The sequence below is a fragment of the Gadus morhua genome, chromosome 19 (assembly GCF_902167405.1).
Source record: "Gadus morhua chromosome 19, gadMor3.0, whole genome shotgun sequence".
Taxonomy (NCBI): domain Eukaryota; kingdom Metazoa; phylum Chordata; class Actinopteri; order Gadiformes; family Gadidae; genus Gadus; species Gadus morhua.
In genome coordinates this window covers 17,034,154-17,054,082 of record NC_044066.1, presented here as the reverse complement: position 1 = coordinate 17,054,082, position 19,929 = coordinate 17,034,154, and the positions used below count along the sequence as shown (strand labels likewise).

Below are 19,929 nucleotides of genomic sequence, written 5' to 3'. Positions count from 1 at the left end.
GGTGTTTAAGAAGTTGCGTGACAAAACAAATGATCTTAATTCCAATCATTCTAGCGACTCAGGAGTCTTAACCGAGCTGTAGGCAGCGTGTCCCCCACCTGCCGACGCGATGGAGGCCCTAAGCTCATCATGAGCCTCACTGGGATCCTGACATGCTGATAGCCGATACTTAGTGGAAAAGCTCCACTCAGAGCTGACCTCTTTAGACCGGCCTGCCTAACGGGTTAGGGTTAGGGTTAGGGTTAGTCCCACAGACCACAGACCACCTGCAGGTCCAAGTACTGCAGGTGGTCTGTGGGACAATAAAAAGATAACTTCATAGGTTAATATAGTATGATGACTTCTTATTCTTTCTTTCAAACTGCACCAATGATTGTTACCTGTAAATGGTGCTTCAGTTGTAACCCCTGTTCCTGCTCTCACTGCACACGTTTATTAATCCATTGGTTATCGTTTACATCTGAGGTGGTCTGTGACAGAATTGCTGACAATCTAGTGATCTGCCAGATGTCACCAGATTAGAACAACTGCTTCAGAGTACAAGTCACAATGAACCGGAGTGAATGATGGATTACTGTTTTCGAAATGCAGATTCTGAACGCGTCAATTCTGTCTTTAGTTAAGCCATCTATTGACCGGTTGATTGATTGAACTCATGACTTGTGAGCTATGTCATTAATGTACTTTGTGGAAATTGATAAACCTATAAATCAAGGAACCTGTCTTCATCTTATGTCCTCATTTGGGCTGCAGCTGTGGCACAGGGAGAATAACTTTGTTAATGCTTTGATTCTGCTCATCAACAAACACATCTTTGATATCAGTGGAAACAGATCCTGAATGCTCTTTGTTTTTTTTACTAAAATCCTAAACCGATGTGTCATTGTCACGACCGTATTATTGTACATGTAAATCCCTCTCCAAATATTCAAATCTGAATCTCCGGATTTGAGTAAACCTTCCATTAATAAGTCCCACACATCCAGACGCTGTAACTGTAACACCCTGTCAGCCAGCGTTCCCGTTGAACCATCCTCCCGTTTCCTCTCCCTGCACCACAGAAGAAGAGCGTTCCCGCCCTGCAGAGTGTGGCCGTGCTGTCCTGCTGGGGGGTCTTCCTGCTGTCGGCGCGCCTCTACTGGATGGGCAACAAGCCCCCCAACTTCTCCAACTCGGACAACCCGGCAGCTGACTCGCCGCACCTCCTCACGCGCACGCTCACCTTCCTTCACCTGCCCGCCGCCAACGCCTGGCTCCTCCTCTTCCCCGACAAGCTCAGCTTCGATTGGTCCATGGACGCCGTGCCCCTGGTCAGCGCCCTCGCTGATTGGAGGAACCTGCAGTCGCTCGCCTTCTACTTTGTTTACGTCCTCCTGGCCGTGTCCGGGCTCCGGGACCCCGCCGGCTCGGCCAACGGGACCAACGGGAAGGCCTCCCTGGCCAATGGGAAAGCCTCCTCCCTGGCCAATGGGAAAGCCTCCTCCACGACCAATGGGAAAGCCTCCTCCATGACCAATGGGAAAGCCTCCTCCATGACCAATGGGAAGGCCTCCTCCATGACCAATGGGAAGGCCTCCTCGCTAGCCAATGGGAAACCCATCGCCAACGGAAAGCCCCTCCCCAACGGGAAGCACATCGCCAACGGCAACGGCTACCACCCCGTCCTCGACGCGAACCACAACGCCCCCCCCGAGAACGGGGCCCAGAAGTGGCTCACCGACGGGGCCGCCCGGCCCACCGCCCCGCCCCGGCGAAGCCCCCTGCCCCCCGCGGAGAGCGTGGTGGCCTTCTCCCTGAGCCTGCTGACGCTGCCCTTCCTCCCCGCCACCAACCTCTTCTTCTACGTGGGCTTTGTGATCGCCGAGCGCGTGCTGTACATCCCCAGCATGGGCTTCAGCCTGCTGGTGGCGCTGGGGGCCCGGGGCCTGTACGCCCGGTGGCCGTCCGGGGGGGGGCGCGCCCTGCTGCTCGGCCTCTGCGGGGGTCTGGTGCTGCTGAACGGGGTCCGGACGGTCCAGAGGAACAGCGACTGGAGCAACGAGGAGAACCTCTACAGGTCGGGGATCAGCGTCAACCCCGCTAAAGGTGAGGCCGCCGTGAGGGGGGACTGGGACAGACTGGGACTGGGACAGACTGGGACTGGGACGGACTGGGACTGAAAGACACTGGGACTGGGACGGACTGGGACTGGGAGACATTGGGACTGGGACGGACTGGGACTGGGACTGGGAGACATTGGGACTGGGACGCACTGGGACTGGGACAGACTGGGACTGGGAGACACTGGGACTGGGACCCACTGGGACTGGGACAGACTGGGACTGGGAGACACTGGGACTGGGACCCACTGGGACTGGGAGACATTGGGACTGGGACGCACTGGGACTGGGACAGACTGGGACTGGGAGACATTGGGACTGGGACGCACTGGGACTGGGACAGACTGGGACTGGGAGACACTGGGACTGGGACCCACTGGGACTGGGACACACTGGGACTGGGACAGACTGGGACTGCGACACACTGGGGGACGCGCTGTGTTTTGGCTAATGCAGCTCTCTGATTTGTCGTCGCTGCATCATTGATCGTACTGTTGGTTGCTATCGGCCTCAGGCTCGACGCTCTCATGATGAAGAGAGCAAAAAAAGAACAAAAGAGCAACGCTGTCCATTTTGTGACATAGCAACACGTAATCATGTTGCATCGGGACTCTTTGTAATGAATTGGTGAATATACTGGGTTATGAACGGAACAGGGTGCGTGTGCGGGGGACGACTCTATTCACATTCTAATGCAGCCAATACCAAACAGTGGAACGGTCAGACGAGCCGATGTGTAACCGTGAACTGACACGTTGCCTCCGCAGCCTGGGGGAACCTGGGCAACGTCCTGAAGAACCAGGCCAAGATGGCGGAGGCGGAGCGCGCCTACAGGAACGCCCTGTTCTACCGCGGGAACATGGCCGACATGCTCTACAACCTGTGAGTGGCCGACACGCCTCCCTCTGTCCACCGCCTCTGGAGGGAAGCGCCTCATCGTACGCAGAGAGGGACGGGTCGGGAAGGAGAGAGTAGTTACACGGGAGAGGGTTCCGCACAAAAAGTTTGATTTGAAAGAGGGGGAGAGAGAGGGAGAGAGAGAGAGAGAGAGGGAGAGAGAGGGAGAGAGAGAGAGAGAGAGAGAGAGAGAGAGAGAGAGAGAGAGAGGGGGAGGGAGGGAGGGAGGGAGGGAGGGAGTGCAGGGTTAGTAGTGCCGTGAGCAGAGGGAGAACAGAGCTGCCTCCTGATGCCAGGACCTGGCGCGAGGAGCGCTGACCCTGGTGGCCTTCCGTTTCTCGCCCCTCGGTGATTCGATTACGGAGCCTGGAGGAGAACATGAGGCGGCTGCTAATGCCCGTGTTAGCCCCGGGCTGCCGGTGTACCGAGGCCCCGTAACAGGAGTGAGACACCCCTCTCCCTCTCTGCTACCCCACTCATCCTGCCTCTCTCTCAGTGCTCTCGCTCTCTCTCTCTCTCTCTCTCTCTCTCTCTCTCTCTGTCTCTGTCTCTGTCTCTGTCTCTCTCTTTCTCTCTCTCTCTCTCCTTGTCTCTCTCTCTCTCTCCTTGTCTCTCTCTCTCTCTCTCTCGCTCTGTCTCTGTCTCTCTCTCTCTCTCTCTGTCTCTCTCTCTCTCTTTGTCTCTCTCTCTCTCTCCTTGTCTCTCTCTCTCTCTCTCTCTCTCTCCTTCTCTCTCTCTCTCTCTCTCTCTCTCTCTCTCTCTCTCTCTCTCTCTCTCTCTCTCTCTCTCTCTCTCTCTCTCTCCTTGTCTCTCTCTCTCTCTCCTTGTCTCTCTCTCTCTCTCTCTCTCTCTCTCTCTCCTTGTCTCTCTCTCTCTCTCCTTGTCTCTCTCTCTCTCTCTCCTTGTCTCTCTCTCTCTCTCTCTCTCTCTCTCTCTCTCTCTCTCTCTCTCTCTCTCTCTCTCTCTCTCTCTCTCTCTCTCTCTCTCTCTCTCTCTCTGTCTCTCTCTCTCTCCCTGTCTCTCTACACCCTCTCTTGTTTTCCTGCTTGTCCCTTAAAGCTGGTAAAGCGATTTACTCACAGGAGGAGGTGGGGAAAACAAATTATGTTTTAGCATTGGGAATGGAGATGCCATGGCAGCGTGATGGATGACGGTTGTGCGTTGGGATAAGGTACACTCACACGGAGCGTTTTGTTGGTAATTTCGTTCTCGCCGCCCTCACTCAATGCCCTTGTGACTTCTTGAATTTCCTCGTTGCTCAAAGAGCAAATTCATTTTTCCTGCTGAATTCTGGAAACAGGATAGCTTTGGTGAAGAGAGACTGTTAGAGACCTCTGCCCTGGCCCCTGACAGCCCTGATAACATTCTGCTGCCGGTCAGCGCACAGCCTTTAGATATGAGCTGGGTTATGTGGTGTCCAGTGTAGACACACAGCATACATCATGGATAGAAACATAGATATATTTATTTATTACACAGCTTTGGTGAATACTCGTTTCTGATCCATTGAAGCATTCAGTGGCCTATTATTTCTAAATTGCAGACCGCTTCGTTGAATAACGGACGCTATTGTCAACCCTATAATCTAACCGATAATCTATTTTTTTTAATGAATTCAATGCAATTGTTTTTTAATCAATAAAATAATTTGTTTCTGTTATATTTTATCTAAAATGATTGATTTATTTAGCAAGTAGCCGTGTCATTTGCATCGAGATCATGCATCAGCCTGCGTATATATATATATATATATATATATATATATATATATATATATATATATATATATATTTAAGCAATAGATCACGCCAGGCTGTGGTATGTGCTCATTATGCCACTGTTTAAGGCCTCCTACATTTAAAAAGAAACCAAGAAAGTCAAAATAGCCGTTTTTATTAAAGAATACAAAAAAGTAGTCCCTCCTGGCTGCCGCTATGCATCGACGGTCGCTATGCAACACACTTTAGCGTCCCTCCGTGAGAAGGCTCCGATAGAGCGGTTCGCCGGCAATTTATTTATTTACGCCGATTTTAGGCTTCAGTGAACTGTGAACTGTGCTATTGCTTTTATACAACTGTTAAAATTATGGCAAAATGACTCCACACACACACTAGTAAAAATACTAGTAAATATATTTCCCCGCTGGTGAATCCCCTCCTCCATGGTCAAGTTAAATCTCCGTGTGATAGTTTCTTACGATACTTTGTAACGGTTTCCTCTTCCAGGCGCGGAGTGATACTTTCACAAAAATGATCGGGCGTCATAGCAGTTGTGTATACGCTAATTATACAACAGTTGGGAACCAATCAGATCGCTGGATTTAGGTCCCCCATTGTATATATATATATATATATATATATATATATATATATATATAATATTTTATCTTATTCATGATGAAAGTTTAATGCACAATAACTTTTAATCTGGAGAACATTTGGTTCTGATATGCAATCCATCCTCCGTTTCATCAGACTCATTCCTGGGGGTACTTCTCCAGCCCGGCAGGTCAACACTAGACCCACCTGACGTCCGTATTAAACCACTGCAGGGCGACCCCTGACCCCCCCTGACCCCCCCTGACCCCCCCTGACGTCCGTATTAAACCACTGCAGGGCGACCCCTGACCCCCCCTGACGTCCGTATTAAACCACTGCAGGGCGACCCCTGACCCCCCCTGACGTCCGTATTAAACCACTGCAGGGCGACCCCTGACCCCCCCTGACGTCCGTATTAAACCACTGCAGGGCGACCCCTGACCCCCCCTGACCTCCGTATTAAACCTCTGCAGGGTGACCCCTGACCCCCCCCTGACGTCCGTATTAAACCACTGCAGGGCGACCCCTGACCCCCCCTGACCTCCGTATTAAACCTCTGCAGGGTGACCCCTGACCCCCCCCTGACGTCCGTATTAAACCACTGCAGGGTGACCCCTGACCCCCCCCTGACGTCCGTATTAAACCTCTGCAGGGCGACCCCTGACCCCCCCTGACGTCCGTATTAAACCTCTGCAGGGCGACCCCTGACCTCTCCTCTGTTCTCCAGGGGCCTGCTGCTGCAGGAGACGGAGCGGTTCCCCGAGGCCCTGCACTACTACAGGCTGGCCATCTCCAGCCGGCCCACCCTGGCCTGTGAGTAGACCCCCACCCCCGCGGCCCTCGTCATGAACCCACTCAGTGCCGCTCCCCGATTGGACCGGGGGAGCCAGGAAGCCGCTGTCAGCCATTACAGATCCTCACAGAGCGCCGTTACTCTCCTTACTCTGAGGCTCTTTGTTGAACAGTGATCAGATGGCGGCGGTGGGCGGCCATTACCGCGTCTCAGCGCCGTGTTCCAGCCAGGCTGTGATGAGGCGCTGAGTGAATGAGACGGTCCCCCGCCACCTGCTCCGTCGGGCCGGCCGGCTCTCGGCTGCTTTAGCGTAATGATCCAATAATGAGATTCAGGCGCTCTGCCCGTGCCAGTCCTGGACTGCATCAGGCGGCGCTATTGGACGGGCAGAAGGGAACACTATTCGACAGGATAATTAGTATAATTATATTGAACTTCTCCTTTCCTTGAATTTTTTTTTGGCCTGTTCTTTGTATTTTTGCCGTTTTTCTCGGCTCGTGTTTGGGCGTACGCATTTTCTGTATTTTTCCTATTTTTTAACTGCACATGTTTATAGTGTAACCATCTCATTCGTAACGGTCTGAACACCTTTTGTGCAAACCTCTCCTTGCCTCTCTCTCCCCGTCTCTACCCTGTGAACTCGACTCCACCCCCCCGCCGTGAAACACATGTCTCCCCCCCAACACCTTATCTCTCTCTCTCTCTCTCTCTCTCTCTCTCTCTCTCTCTCTCTCTCCTCTCTCTCTCTCTCTCTCTCTCTGTCTCTGTCTCTGTCTCTCTGTCTCTCTGTCTCTCTGTCTCTCTCTCTCTCTCTCTCTCTCTCTCTCTCTCTCTCTCTCTCTCTCTCTCTCTCTCTCTCTCCCCCTCAGCGGCCTACCTGAACACGGGCATCGTCCTGATGAACCAGGGCAGCCTGGAGGAGGCCAGGCGGACCTTCTCCACCTGCGCCGAGATCCCTGACGAGAACCTCAAGGACCCGCACGCCCACAAGAGCTCGGTGACCAGCTGCCTGTACAACCTTGGGAAGCTGCTGCACGAGCAGGGCCTGCAGGAGGTCAGTGCTGAGGTCCTACGGTCTCTGTAGCGCTGGGTGGATAGTCCTACCGTCTCTGCTGGGTGGATAGTCCTACGGTCTCTGTAGCGCTGGGTGGATAGTCCTACGGTCTCTGCTGGGTGGATAGTCCTACGGTCTCTGTACTGCTGGGTGGATAGTCCTACGGTCTCTGCTGGGTGGATAGTCCTACGGTGTCTCTAGCGCTGGGTGGATAGTCCTACGGTCTCTGTAGCGCTGGGTGGATAGTCCTACGGTCTCTGCTGGGTGGATAGTCCTACGGTCTCTGTACTGCTGGGTGGATAGTCCTACGGTCTCTGCTGGGTGGATAGTCCTACGGTCTCTGTACTGCTGGGTGGATAGTCCTACGGTCTCTGCTGGGTGGATAGTCCTACGGTCTCTGCTGGGTGGATAGTCCTACGGTCTCTGTACTGCTGGGTGGATAGTCCTACGGTCTCTGTACTGGTGGATAGTCCTACGGTCTCTGCTGGGTGGATAGTCCTACGGTCTCTGCTGGGTGGATAGTCCTACCGTCTCTGCTGGGTGGATAGTCCTACGGTCTCTGTACGCTGGGTGGATAGTCCTACCGTCTCTGTAGCGCTGGGTGGATAGTCCTACGGTCTCTGCTGGGTGGATAGTCCTACGGTCTCTGCTGGGTGGATAGTCCTACGGTCTCTGCTGGGTGGATAGTCCTACGGTCTCTGCTGGGTGGAAAGTCCTACGGTCTCTGTACGCTGGGTGGATAGTCCTACCGTCTCTGTACTGCTTGGTGGATAGTCCTACGGTCTCTGCTGGGTGGATAGTCCTACGGTGTCTGTAGCGCTGGGTGGATAGTCCTACGGTCTCTGTAGCGCTGGGTGGATAGTCCTACGGTCTTTGCTGGGTGGATAGTCCTACGGTCTCTGTACTGCTGGGTGGATAGTCCTACGGTCTCTGCTGGGTGGATAGTCCTACGGTCTCTGCTGGGTGGATAGTCCTACGGTCTCTGTACTGCTGGGTGGATAGTCCTACGGTCTCTGTACTGGTGGATAGTCCTACGGTCTCTGCTGGGTGGATAGTCCTACGGTCTCTGCTGGGTGGATAGTCCTACCGTCTCTGCTGGGTGGATAGTCCTACGGTCTCTGTACGCTGGGTGGATAGTCCTACCGTCTCTGTAGCGCTGGGTGGATAGCCTACGGTCTCTGCTGGGTGGATAGTCCTACGGTCTCTGCTGGGTGGATAGTCCTACGGTCTCTGCTGGGTGGATAGTCCTACGGTCTCTGCTGGGTGGATAGTCCTACGGTCTCTGTACTGCTGGGTGGATAGTCCTACGGTCTCTGCTGGGTGGATAGTCCTACGGTCTCTGCTGGGTGGATAGTCCTACCGTCTCTGCTGGGTGGATAGTCCTACGGTCTCTGTACGCTGGGTGGATAGTCCTACCGTCTCTGTAGCGCTGGGTGGATAGTCCTACGGTCTCTGCTGGGTGGATAGTCCTACGGTCTCTGCTGGGTGGATAGTCCTACGGTCTCTGCTGGGTGGATAGGAGTTGATAGGAGCCTCTATGTGCTATGGCTCTGTATAGGATTGACTTTTTATTTGATGTTATTGTATGTGATCTATATTCTAATTAAGGTAGCACAACAAAAATGGATATGTTTATGTAGTTTTTATTTGTTAGAATTTCTTGTTTGTCTTGTATTGCTGCCACACCCCTATATCTGTTCAGTAGATTCATAAAGTATTATTATCGTATGATAAAGAGAATATGGGAAAGCGTTGAAACATATTACCTCTTCCCCTCAATATGGAGTAATGCAGATTCATTCCATTCATCTGGATGAATTCTAAAGTCATTCATTATTGTCCATAAATCCACGCCCTGCTACATCGGATGTCGCTGAATCGTATTTGAACATTTAAATTCCCCAGACTTTGCAACACATTCAACGCCATGCTAATGTGATGCAGTGCAATGGGTTCCGGCGTGCTGGAGATTAGGCCTTGATTGCACTCCTCTGTTTCACCAGACGGCTGCATTAGCCAATTTCAGCCCCTGTATCATGTCAGCAATTTCAATATGCTAATTAGGCTGCCACAATCCACAAACGTGATTGGCCGGGCTAACGGTTCCATTACTGTCCCCGCAGGAGGCCCTGTCCGTCTACCAGCGAGCCGTGCACAAGATGCCGAGGCAGTTCGCCCCTCAGAGTCTGTTCAACATGATGGGTAGGTCAACACTGTGGACCTGGAGCCAAGGGGCTTTATGGTCGCACACAGACACACAAAGGCATCCCGCGCACCTGCGTGTTCACACTGACACACAAAGGCATGCCCACGCACATGCATGTTCACACAGACACACAATGCAGGCTCACACACAGACACACACATGCACAAATACATATGCAAACGTGCATATGTATGCTCTCACACATATGCATATTGCACATGCACAGACATGCATGCCTTCACACACACACACACACACACACACACACACACACACACACACACACACACACACACACACACACACACACACACACACACACACACAAACACGCTAATAAAGTATGCCAAACGGTTCGGGTTACAGTATTACACACAGAAAATGATTCAAAATTCTTTATTCAATTATAAAAGCGATTCATACAGTGTGTGTGGTTTAATTGCCTGTTTGAGAAGGATTTTATCCATATTTCATTTCCTTAAGGTGTGTTTTAACTGTTTCATGGCCCATATATTTTAATTCACTTAAGTCATTGAATTGGGTTATAGCTGAAGTGTGTGATGCGGCCAATTACCCTTTGTACCCCAGCCAGTAAGTGAAACTGCAGAGCCTGAAATTTCACAACCATGTCTCTGAAATGCCTAACAGTGTAAACTTTAAGACTGTAGCTGCACTTTAGCGCTGGCTTAGTATTAGCTTAACATTTGCGTAGCGTTTGTTAGTAGTGAGTAGTAGCATGAGTGTTGGCTAGAAATTTTCAACAAAAAAAAGTAATTCAATTAAAATTCTACGTTTCGGACTTCCCTCCATTCATCGACGTACAGAACCGAACTCAGCACTGTGTCTCTTTATCATCAACACACATCTCCATTTCTTAGAATCCAGCTGCTCAAGTCAAAGCCAATCAGGGCCAGCATGGCGACGGACCCAGTGGTGGACACGTCTCTTACTGAGGAGGATTATCAGATAATCCCGCTCACAAATCGAGTCCTTCCTTCCTCATGTTTCTGTTGCTAATTACATAAATGGTAGGCTGGAGATTGTAGAGGATGATGTCTGCGAAGAGAAATGGGATTGGATACACGAGACTGCTCTGCAGAGCAACAAGGGAGGGGTGTTTGGTTAGGTGCAGGGTGTGGGGGTGATGGGGGGGGGGGGGGGTATGTTAGGGAGGAGGGGGCTTGAAGAGGCTCTGTTGTCTCTGGCAGTGATGCAATTCTCCAAACATTTTCTTTCTTTCATTTTTTTGTACCCTCACGGCCAAAATGAGATACATTGTTTACTTGGTTCAAGACTAATCTTTAATGTTGTTTGGAACAGAAACAAACGCTCAGCTTCTGAGATAGGGCGGCACTTTTGTAAGTATTTATAGGAGCATTTGAGGAATGCTAATTTCTGGGTGGAGGGATTGAGGTCTTATCAGCTCTGCACCTGTTCTGGAACGTTCCTCCGTCCTATGGTGTCCCAAAACCTTCTTATCTTCTCCCCAGAGTCAGAAGGCAGAAAATGAGGAAATATCAATAGGATGATGTCTGTAAAATAGGACTGTGACTGAGGCAGCAGTCTTCTGCTTTTCAAACCACAGCAAAAGTATGTGTAGAACCTTCCTTTTCAGAATATAAAATTAAAAAAAATGTATCTTATGTGTTATTTAACTAGAGCACGCGTGCGAATTCCCCTAAAGTATGCGTGCGATTTACTTAAGCGCGCGTGTGAGTTTCGAAGCGCACCATCGCTTTATAAAAAATATTTTCAAATGACCCGGTTCCGTAGGTTGCTTTATGAAGAACTAACCCTTTTTTTGTCCAACCTTAGTGCACTACTAAGTGCAGCAGTGAGCATTGAGCTGCTGTGCTCAGCTAATCATGGACCTGAGTGGACGCTGCGGCTGTAATGGGCCAGGAGTGTATCATCTGTTCTAGTGTGGATGCAATCGTCTAATAGGTGTACAGTTGCTCATCACCGTGACGACGAGAGCAAAGTTTAATTGGATTTTCAACTGCTCCAATAACTATCCTGGGCCAATTTGAAGTGTGTGTGTGTGTGTGTGTGTGTGTGTGTGTGTGTGTGTGTGTGTGTGTGTGTGTGTGTGTGTGTGTGTGTGTGTGTGTGTGTGTGTGTGTGTGTGTGTGTGTGTGTGTGTGTGCGTGTGTGTGTGTGTGTTTGTGCATATATAAATAAATATATTGAGTGTGTGTGCACACCCTTTTGTGTGTGTCAGTGTCTGCATTCATGTGTGTGTCTGTTTGTGAGTGTGTGTATGCATGCGTGTGTCTATGCATGTGTGTGTGTATCCCCCCATGGCTGACCCTGTGTGTAGACGGTAGGCGGCCCACAGGCCTAACGCCGCCGCCCCCGCTGCCGCCATCGATCTCCTGATTCTCCGCTCCTCTCCCGCTGCCGCCCCGGGGAGGTCGTTAGGGGCTTCAGCGGTGACCCTGTGACCTCTCTGTGTTCCAGGGGAGGCCTACATGAGGCTGCACCGGCTGGAGGACGCAGCCCACTGGTATCGAGAGTCCCTGAGGGCCAAGCCCGACCACATCCCCGCACACCTCACCTACGGCAAGCTGCTGGCCGCCATCGTGAGTCCCGCCTCTCTGTGATGACCATGGAGGGAAATGATGGAAGGCTTCACGTGCATGTACTCTCTCTCTCTCTCTCTCTCGCTCTCGCTCTCGCTCTCGCTCTCGCTCTTGCTCTCGCTCTCGCTCTCTGTGTCGCTGTTTGTCTCTCCTTTGGTCTCTCTCTCTATCCATCAAAAAACGTCATTAATACACACACACATATCTTGCTCATATTGCACACACACACACACACACACACACACACACACACACACACACACACACACACACACACACACACACACACACACACACACACACACACACACACACACACACAGGGTTGGCAGAAGTACAAGCATGCATTATTAACGTGAAAAACGCAAGTGCTCATCTCGTACCGTTTCGAATCGTCAAATCAGATTATCAAGCGTTATCTGGCCCAGGGCGACCGTTGATCTGGTTAGAGTGAAGAGGAGTCCAGGGCAGCATGCAGGGTCGTGATCTCAGCTCGGATAAGGAGGCCGTGCAGGAGTTAGAGAGGGCGCCTGGATACCATGGATACCGAGTTATGCGCAACCAAGTCGATTTTATTCGCCGAAGAATTTTTGTCGTTTGTCTGAGACGAGGAGAAACGACGGAAGAGGGTAAGGGGAGGAGAGGAGAGGAGGAGGAGGAGAGAGGAGAGGAGAGGAGAGGAGAGGAGAGGAGAGGAGGGGAGAGGAGGGGAGAGGAGGGGAGAGGAGAGGAGGGGAGAGGAGGGGAAAGGAGAGGAGGGGAGAGGAGGGGAGAGGAGGGGAAAGGAGAGGAGGGGAGAGGAGGGGAAAGGAGAGGAGGGGAGAGGAGAGGAGAGAGGAGGGGAGAGGAGGGGAAAGGAGAGGAGGGGAGAGGAGGGGAAAGGAGAGGAGAGGAGAGGATATGAGAGGAGAGTAGAGGATATGAGAGGAGGGGAGAGGAGAGTAGAGGATATGAGGGGAGAGGAGAGGAGAGTAGAGGATAGGAGAGGAGGGGAGAGGAGGGGAGAGGAGAGGGGAGAGGAGGGGAGAGGAGAGGAGAGGAGGGGAGAGGAGGGGATAGGAGAGTAGAGGATAGGAGAGGAGGAGGGGAGAGGAGAGAGGAGGGGAGAGGAGGGGAGAGGAGAGGAGGGGAGAGGGGAGAGGAGGGGAGAGGAGAGAGGAGGCTGAAGCATGCGTCTTGTGTCAGCCACCGTTGTCCGGCGGTGGGCGTGCGCGGCAGCTCGGTCACCCCAGGATGGCCGGGGGGGTTGTGAGTCTCGTCACTCGTTGGCTCAGCCTGAGAGGAAAGAGGCTCCAGTGAGTCATTGTTCTCCGCCCTGGAATACACAGCGTAGGATGGTCTATGGTGCAGACGATAACAATACAAGTACAGCACAAATACAATACAATGCAATAAGTATACCATGGTTCTATTATTATATTATCGTATGAAACCCACTGTTCGAGACTCTTGAGCACGAAAAACTTTTCATTCCTAAACGAAGCGTGCAAAGAATCACAGCCCGCTACGTTACCATGCTGTGGGATTTGCTCCATTCAGAGAATATGATTATGTTGATATTATGGGATGGACGAACCCAAAGAAACCTCTTCGGCAGCAGAAGAGCCGTGACGTGAGGGTTGCTAGGAGACGGCGGTGAGCTCTCCCTGACCCCTGACTTGGGTCATCTAGCAGCCATCTTGGGCCGCTAGATGTGGAGGAGCTCTGAGTGGAGGAGGATGACCGTCGCCCATTGGTCGAGGCGGTGCTGATGGACACGTGGGGGAGTCGTCCTCCCGGTCCCAGGGGGAGGAGGGGACGGAAGAGGCCGCTCCTCCGATTTCCCTAACGTTGAGAACCGCATCTTCAGAACCCATGTGGCCCCGCCCCGCCCCATCCCGTCCCCGTCCCGTCCCGTCCCGTCCCGTCCCGTCCCGTCCCGTCCCGTCCCCGTCCCGTCCCTTCCCGTCCCCGTCCCGTCCCCGTCCCGTCCCGTCCCATCCCGCCCCCATCCCGTCCCGTCCCGCCCCCGTCCCCGTCCCGTCCCGTCCCGTCCCGTCCCCGTCCCGTCCCGTCCCCGTCCCGTCCCCGTCCCGTCCCGTCCCCGTCCCGTCCCCGTCCCGTCCCCGTCCCGTCCCGTCCCCGTCCCCGTCCCCGCCCCGTCCCCGTCCCGTCCCGTCCCCGTCCCGTCCCCGTCCCGTCCCGTCCCGTCCCGTCCCGTCCCGTCCCCGTCCCGTCCCGTCCCCGTCCCGTCCCGTCCCGTCCCGTCCCCGTCCCGTCCCGTCCCGTCCCGTCCCCGTCCCGTCCCGTCCCGTCCCCGTCCCGTCCCCGTCCCGTCCCGTCCCGCCCCCGTCCCCGTCCCGTCCCCCGCCTCTCCACTGGAGCGCGACCCAGTGAAGCCCGGAGCTATCCGAATGTTATGGATCTCAGGTGGCAGATGACACGCACTCCCAGCATGCATCTGGTTGGAGTCAGACCAACGCGGTCTTGCTGGGGAAGCTGGTCCGGTGCCACTGTTTGAAGAAGCACATCGTTCACAGCTCTCTGTAATGGATGGCTGTTGTGCCAGCGGTTTGTTGAACACACAAATAATTGGATCCATTCCTGTAGATACCCCATCGGAGAGAGTTCTAGTTCAACGCACACACACAGACACGCAAACACACACACACACACACGCACGCACGCACGCGCGCGCACACACACACACACACACACACACTGGCCTATTCGTGCTCCTGGAAGGCACTAAGCAGAATAAATATATTACGTACTTGGAAAGCGACACATAATTAAGTGCTGCGGGTGCACACAATCTGTGTGTGTGTGTTTGTGTACTACCATTCCTAACTCCCTCAACGGGTTATCTGAACATCTAGAAACATAATTATTCTGAAAGTCTAATTTTTAATTAATAACTTGAGGTCTCAAGGTGACCAGGCAGAAAGGGATATGGCCTGTAAAAGAAACCCATTTTAACGGCACAATACTTTATTATAACAAAGTTGTCATACTCTGGTACCATCCACTGACACACACACAGACACACACACAGACACACACACAGATAAACAGGAGCACTCACACGAGCTCTCACATGCTCATGGGCCGTGAAATGCAACTTCTAGTCATACTGATAGTTTCTGGTGGTTAACTGTCCGGCAAAATGTAATTAGGTGCAACATGCAGAGGGGTGATGAATAATGGAGAGGGAATGACTTAGTGGATCGCTGGCCCATGCCAAAACGATGCCATTGATTTTCCTTCGCAGCGCCTGCAGCGATAAGGGGGCTAAAATTAGGCTTTGAAAACTGCCGATGCTAAACAAACCGTTGGACTTCTTATCAGCAACGGCTTGTTTAGCGTTAAGGGGGATCGAGAAATGGATGAATTAATGCAACGTTCAAACATTCATCACATTTGGTTATTGGGAGATGTCAGAACTGGATATTCAGTGATTTGACTAATTAGGAGTCCTGGACATCATAATGTATGATTATCGATCTGTTTTTTAATCAGTGTCTTGTAGGCTGTTAGGGCTGGAAATCACCAATTGAGGAGAAAATAAAGACGGGTTTGTCAGATGCTGATAAGGGATCTGTGGTGGACTGTGACGTCCCAGATATCACTAACGTATCTATCTGCCCCACGGAAAGAACAACGAGAGAGGGAGAGAGAGGGGGAGGGAGAGGGAGAGAGAGGGAGGGAGAGAGAGAGAGCGAGAGAGAGAGAGAGAGCGCTCCAGGATGTGTAGTGTGTGCGTGTGAAGCTCTCCTCTCAATGAGACACACGCTGAGAGTCCTCCCCACTGGGCCATCTCTCTGTCTCCTCTGACGTTTTATCTTCTGCAGCGAATCTCTCTCGCCCCCTTTCCGCAAACTGCATTAATCCTATGAAATCTGTAATAGAGGAAGACACAACACACACACACACACAGAGACACACAGACACACACACAGACACAATCATGGGACAGCAGATGTTTTCCTAGCTGCCAAAGGTCTGGACATTAAGGAGGTGGAGGAGGAGAAGGGATGGATAATTGACTGAATCAGAACTGAGATGGCTTTCTGAACCTTTCAACGCTACCTGACCCCCTCTCTCTCTCTCTCTCTCTCTCTCTCTCTCTCTCTCTCTCTCTCTCTCTCTCTCTCTCTCTCTCTCAGCACTATGGGTGCCAACTCAGTTCCTGAGCTTATTGGAGCATGTTGGCATGAGTGTGTTTGTGGACATACGTGTGTGTGTTTCTGTGTGTGTATGTACTTGTGTGTATACCTGTGTGCAGTTATGTACTACAAAAAAATCCTACACACACAACAGCCGCTGTGCCCTGTAGGCATTTTCACTGTTAGTTTAGTTAATTTCCCCATATTTTGCCACCACATTCCCACACACCACTTCAAACACACACACACCCAAACACACACACCAAAAACACACACACACCCAACACACACACACACCCAAACACACAGATACAAACACACACACCAACCAAAGATAAGAATGGCCTTTGAGGGCTGGACATCTGGTGTGCTCCCCCCGGCACTGGGCCCCAAAAGCAGACCCCCCACACACACACACATACACACACACACACACACACACACATTCACATGCACAATCTTACCCCCCAGCACCACCCCCACTATCCCCTCTACATAAGCGCTCACTGGGGGAGAGGAGATTGGATCGGCCGGGGACAATAGGTCAGCGAACACTCTCTTAATGTGATTACACCACTTCCTCATCGGATATCTCCATCCCTCCATCACTGTTCCTCAAAGTGTGGGCTGCCCTCAAGCTGGAGCCGTGACCGCACTACCATGTACTTCCTCTAGGGGTGTCTCGTGGTGCTTTGGTTGCAGAAAGTTTGGTCCTTGTGAAAACTTTGAATTTTGCTTCTCGTGATACGAAGCGTATTCATGGTTATTTGTGTTTGCTCAGGATCTCAGTAGCTGGTTCATCTCCATATTATGGATTTTGAGATGGGTCGGTTCTGCTGCTGAGTGCAAATATCTCAAGCAATGGCGGCGAGCCTAACTCGTACTCTACGCTAGGATGATACATCGTTGTTTTTTAGGGTCTGTGGTTGCTCCCCTCTCCCCTAGATTCTGTATTGGGGGGGCAGGATATAGTATGAGGGGTTGGAAATGGATAATGGAACTAAAGAAAGTGAGTTGCATGGGAAATGTGGCCTGGGGTGTTACAATAAACAAACCATTTCCACCTTCACAATAAGAGCGGCAATAACAGAGGAAAAATATACGCACAGTTTTATGATTTGATAAACAAGTTCAACAGCATTCATCATTGGTACATTTTTGGCAGGGGCGTAGAGGAACGATTTAAATAAAATTGCATTTTTATTAAAATCTGCATTTTAATAACATTTTATCAACTACACACTTGGTCATTATTCTACATGAGACACACATTATTTTATTCTTATCATCAATTACCTTTTATGCGGTATGATTTTATTTTTTTTAAATAAGATATTGTGAAAGGGGGCCTGAAAAAAACTGTTTGAGAACCTTTTGGTCGATTCTGGCTGCGTTCCCTTAAACTGCGGGGGAACACAAGGTAGTGTTATCATACAATTGTTCACACCAATAGAAAGTGTGCGTGTTTGTCCGTGTGAGTGACCCTTGTGTCTCCATATGGTCTAACGTCCTCACAATGCAATGCTTTTGGGTTCATTTGTTGAGTTGAATGAGAGTTAAAGGTGCTACAATATTGGAAAAAGGGGAAAAAAGTCAATTTGTGTGTGTGTGCGTGCACGTCCTTGCGTGTTTGTTTGTGCGCGCACATGTGTGACATTTTAAATGTGTAGAAAACCAGTTTACCACAGTGGAAAAAGGCCATTATTAAAGCCAGCTGTGCATGTGTGTGTATGCGTGTATGTGTGTGTGTATTTATCTATATGTATTTGTGTGTAGTATGTGTAAATTTCCACAGCGAACCACAATGGAAAGATGGCCTTACTAAGCCCAGCAATGTTACAGAGAACTCAGCCGTGCGGCTTACAGACGAGGGGAAGTTGTGGTTACTAGCGCTGCTGTTGATTTATGATTTGAGGCCTATATGTGCCTCTGGATGCAGTTAGCGGCAACGCTTGTCCCACAGGTACAACAAGACAGGATAAATACAGTATCGGATGATGAGACTTTCTAACAGGTGACTGTCGTTATGATTTATGAGATTGTTTCACGCGCAGCCGCTAAACTCCACATCTGGAAATCGAAACCATCCTTGTGTTGATATCTGACGTCCCAAGCTATCTTTATAGTCGACGTCTGGAGACGTGAGAGGGCTAAACGTGTGTCCGTTATTTGGCTGAAATGACAGAAACGCAAAGAGGCGAAAATAATTCAGTTCTCCAGTCCAACACCCTCTCATTCGCTCAGAGAGAAGAGGCTAATGAAGCACAGCTAATGCGTCCATTTCTCTGACTCCGTGTTGAAAACGCAAATCCATCGGCAACGTGGAAACAATTAGCGTCGGAGCGTAAACAAGAAGATTCGAAGCAGGGGAGCCCTGGAATACTGATCACAGCTTTGTAGTGGCTCCGACGGACACACACATAAGGGGTTCAGCTGTTGATACATGGTAACACAGTGGGAACGCTACAAGTCGTTTGTGTGCGTGCGAGTGTGTCCGTGCCTCTGTGCGGGGTCCAAGGGTCCCAGGATGTCATGTTATGCTGAGGAATGAAAACTAACTGTTTCACATGTAGAAAATACTCCATGGCTGTGTCTGACTCGGTCCGTGTTTCATCTCTCTCCTGCAGGGACAAAAGGCAGAAGCAGAGAAGTACTACTTGAGAGCCATTCAGCTGGACCCCACCAAGGGAAACTGCTACATGCATTATGGTATGCTCTCGCTTTATCAACATGACGTGATGGTGTATGGGCCCAACATGTGTTTGCAATATCAGTTTAACTTTTTAAAAATCATCTGTTAAGAAACAATTTTTAACGTTTTTCCCTCCAAAACGATATAACAGTATTGTGCTGCTGTTTTGTCTCTGAATGATTTATAAGATATACATTTCAGAAATAGATATGTTAATTGCAAATGGTAATTTGTATTTTTAGGTGTCCTAAGAAAAAGGTCCACAACATAGTTGTGAATTAATTAACTTTGCTATTTCATATGACATTTTATAGATGAAATGATGAACACATTTATAAACGAAAGTGTTGATAAAGAATCAATAAGGAGAATCAACAGAAAGTGATGGTTAGCTGCGACATGACCCCATGTTTAACATCTTTAAGCTCATTTGGAGGCACCATGTCACCTCTCACTTCCAGGGAAACGGGTGTGTTTAAGTTCTCAGCCATCAGAGATAGCGCAGAAAAGAAAATGAAGGAGGTGGTGTCTGAGTGAAGGCCATTGTGTCTAATCCCCTGGTCTCCGTCCTGATCTCCCCCCCCTCACCCCCCTCCCCCCCTCACCGCGCCCGGCTGCCCCGTACACGTCCCTCTGTCTCTGTTGGCGTTGGCCCCCGGGGGTCAGGGTGAAGTTGCTGTCTTTGGCCCCTGAGTTGTTTCCCGTTACGTGGCCCTCGTAGCAGAGCTCGTTTCTTGTGTTTTCTGTTTTCCTTTCTCTATCTCGTAGCCTCTCGCTGCACCGTAGGTGATGTTTGTTTTCCCTGCAGGCTCCCCTTTCTCTTTATCAATACGGCAGTACTCCCATTCTCCCCCACTTTTACACAGGCTCAGTTCCAGTTTCTTGTTGTTGCATGTGTGTTGACGTAGATCCTTTTGGATCTGTTTGTCCACCGATGTCTGTGTGTGTGTGTGTGTGTGTGTGTGTGTGTGTGTGTGTGTGTGTGTGTGTGTGTGTGTGTGTGTGTGTGTGTGTGTGTGTGTGTGTGTGTGTGTGTGTGTGTGTGTGTGTGTGTGTCTGCCTTCACGTGTGTGTGTGTGTGTGTGTGTGTGTGTGTGTGTGTGTGTGTGTGTGTGTGTGTGTGTGTGTGTGTCTGCCTTCACG

The 19,929-nt window shown here is 50.9% G+C and overlaps 1 protein-coding gene across 1 annotated transcript in view; it reads left to right on the top strand.

Moving 5' to 3' along the window:
* The window catches only part of LOC115532541 (protein O-mannosyl-transferase TMTC2), a 61,995-nt gene that overhangs the window by 30,800 nt on the left and 11,266 nt on the right, over positions 1-19,929 (top strand). Inside the window, exons 3-9 of the mRNA XM_030342381.1 lie at positions 1,062-2,085; positions 2,867-2,981; positions 6,042-6,127; positions 6,977-7,161; positions 9,285-9,363; positions 11,828-11,949; positions 18,722-18,803. Coding sequence (XP_030198241.1) covers positions 1,062-2,085; positions 2,867-2,981; positions 6,042-6,127; positions 6,977-7,161; positions 9,285-9,363; positions 11,828-11,949; positions 18,722-18,803 — 1,693 coding nt within the window. The remainder of the gene's footprint in view (positions 1-1,061; positions 2,086-2,866; positions 2,982-6,041; positions 6,128-6,976; positions 7,162-9,284; positions 9,364-11,827; positions 11,950-18,721; positions 18,804-19,929) is intronic.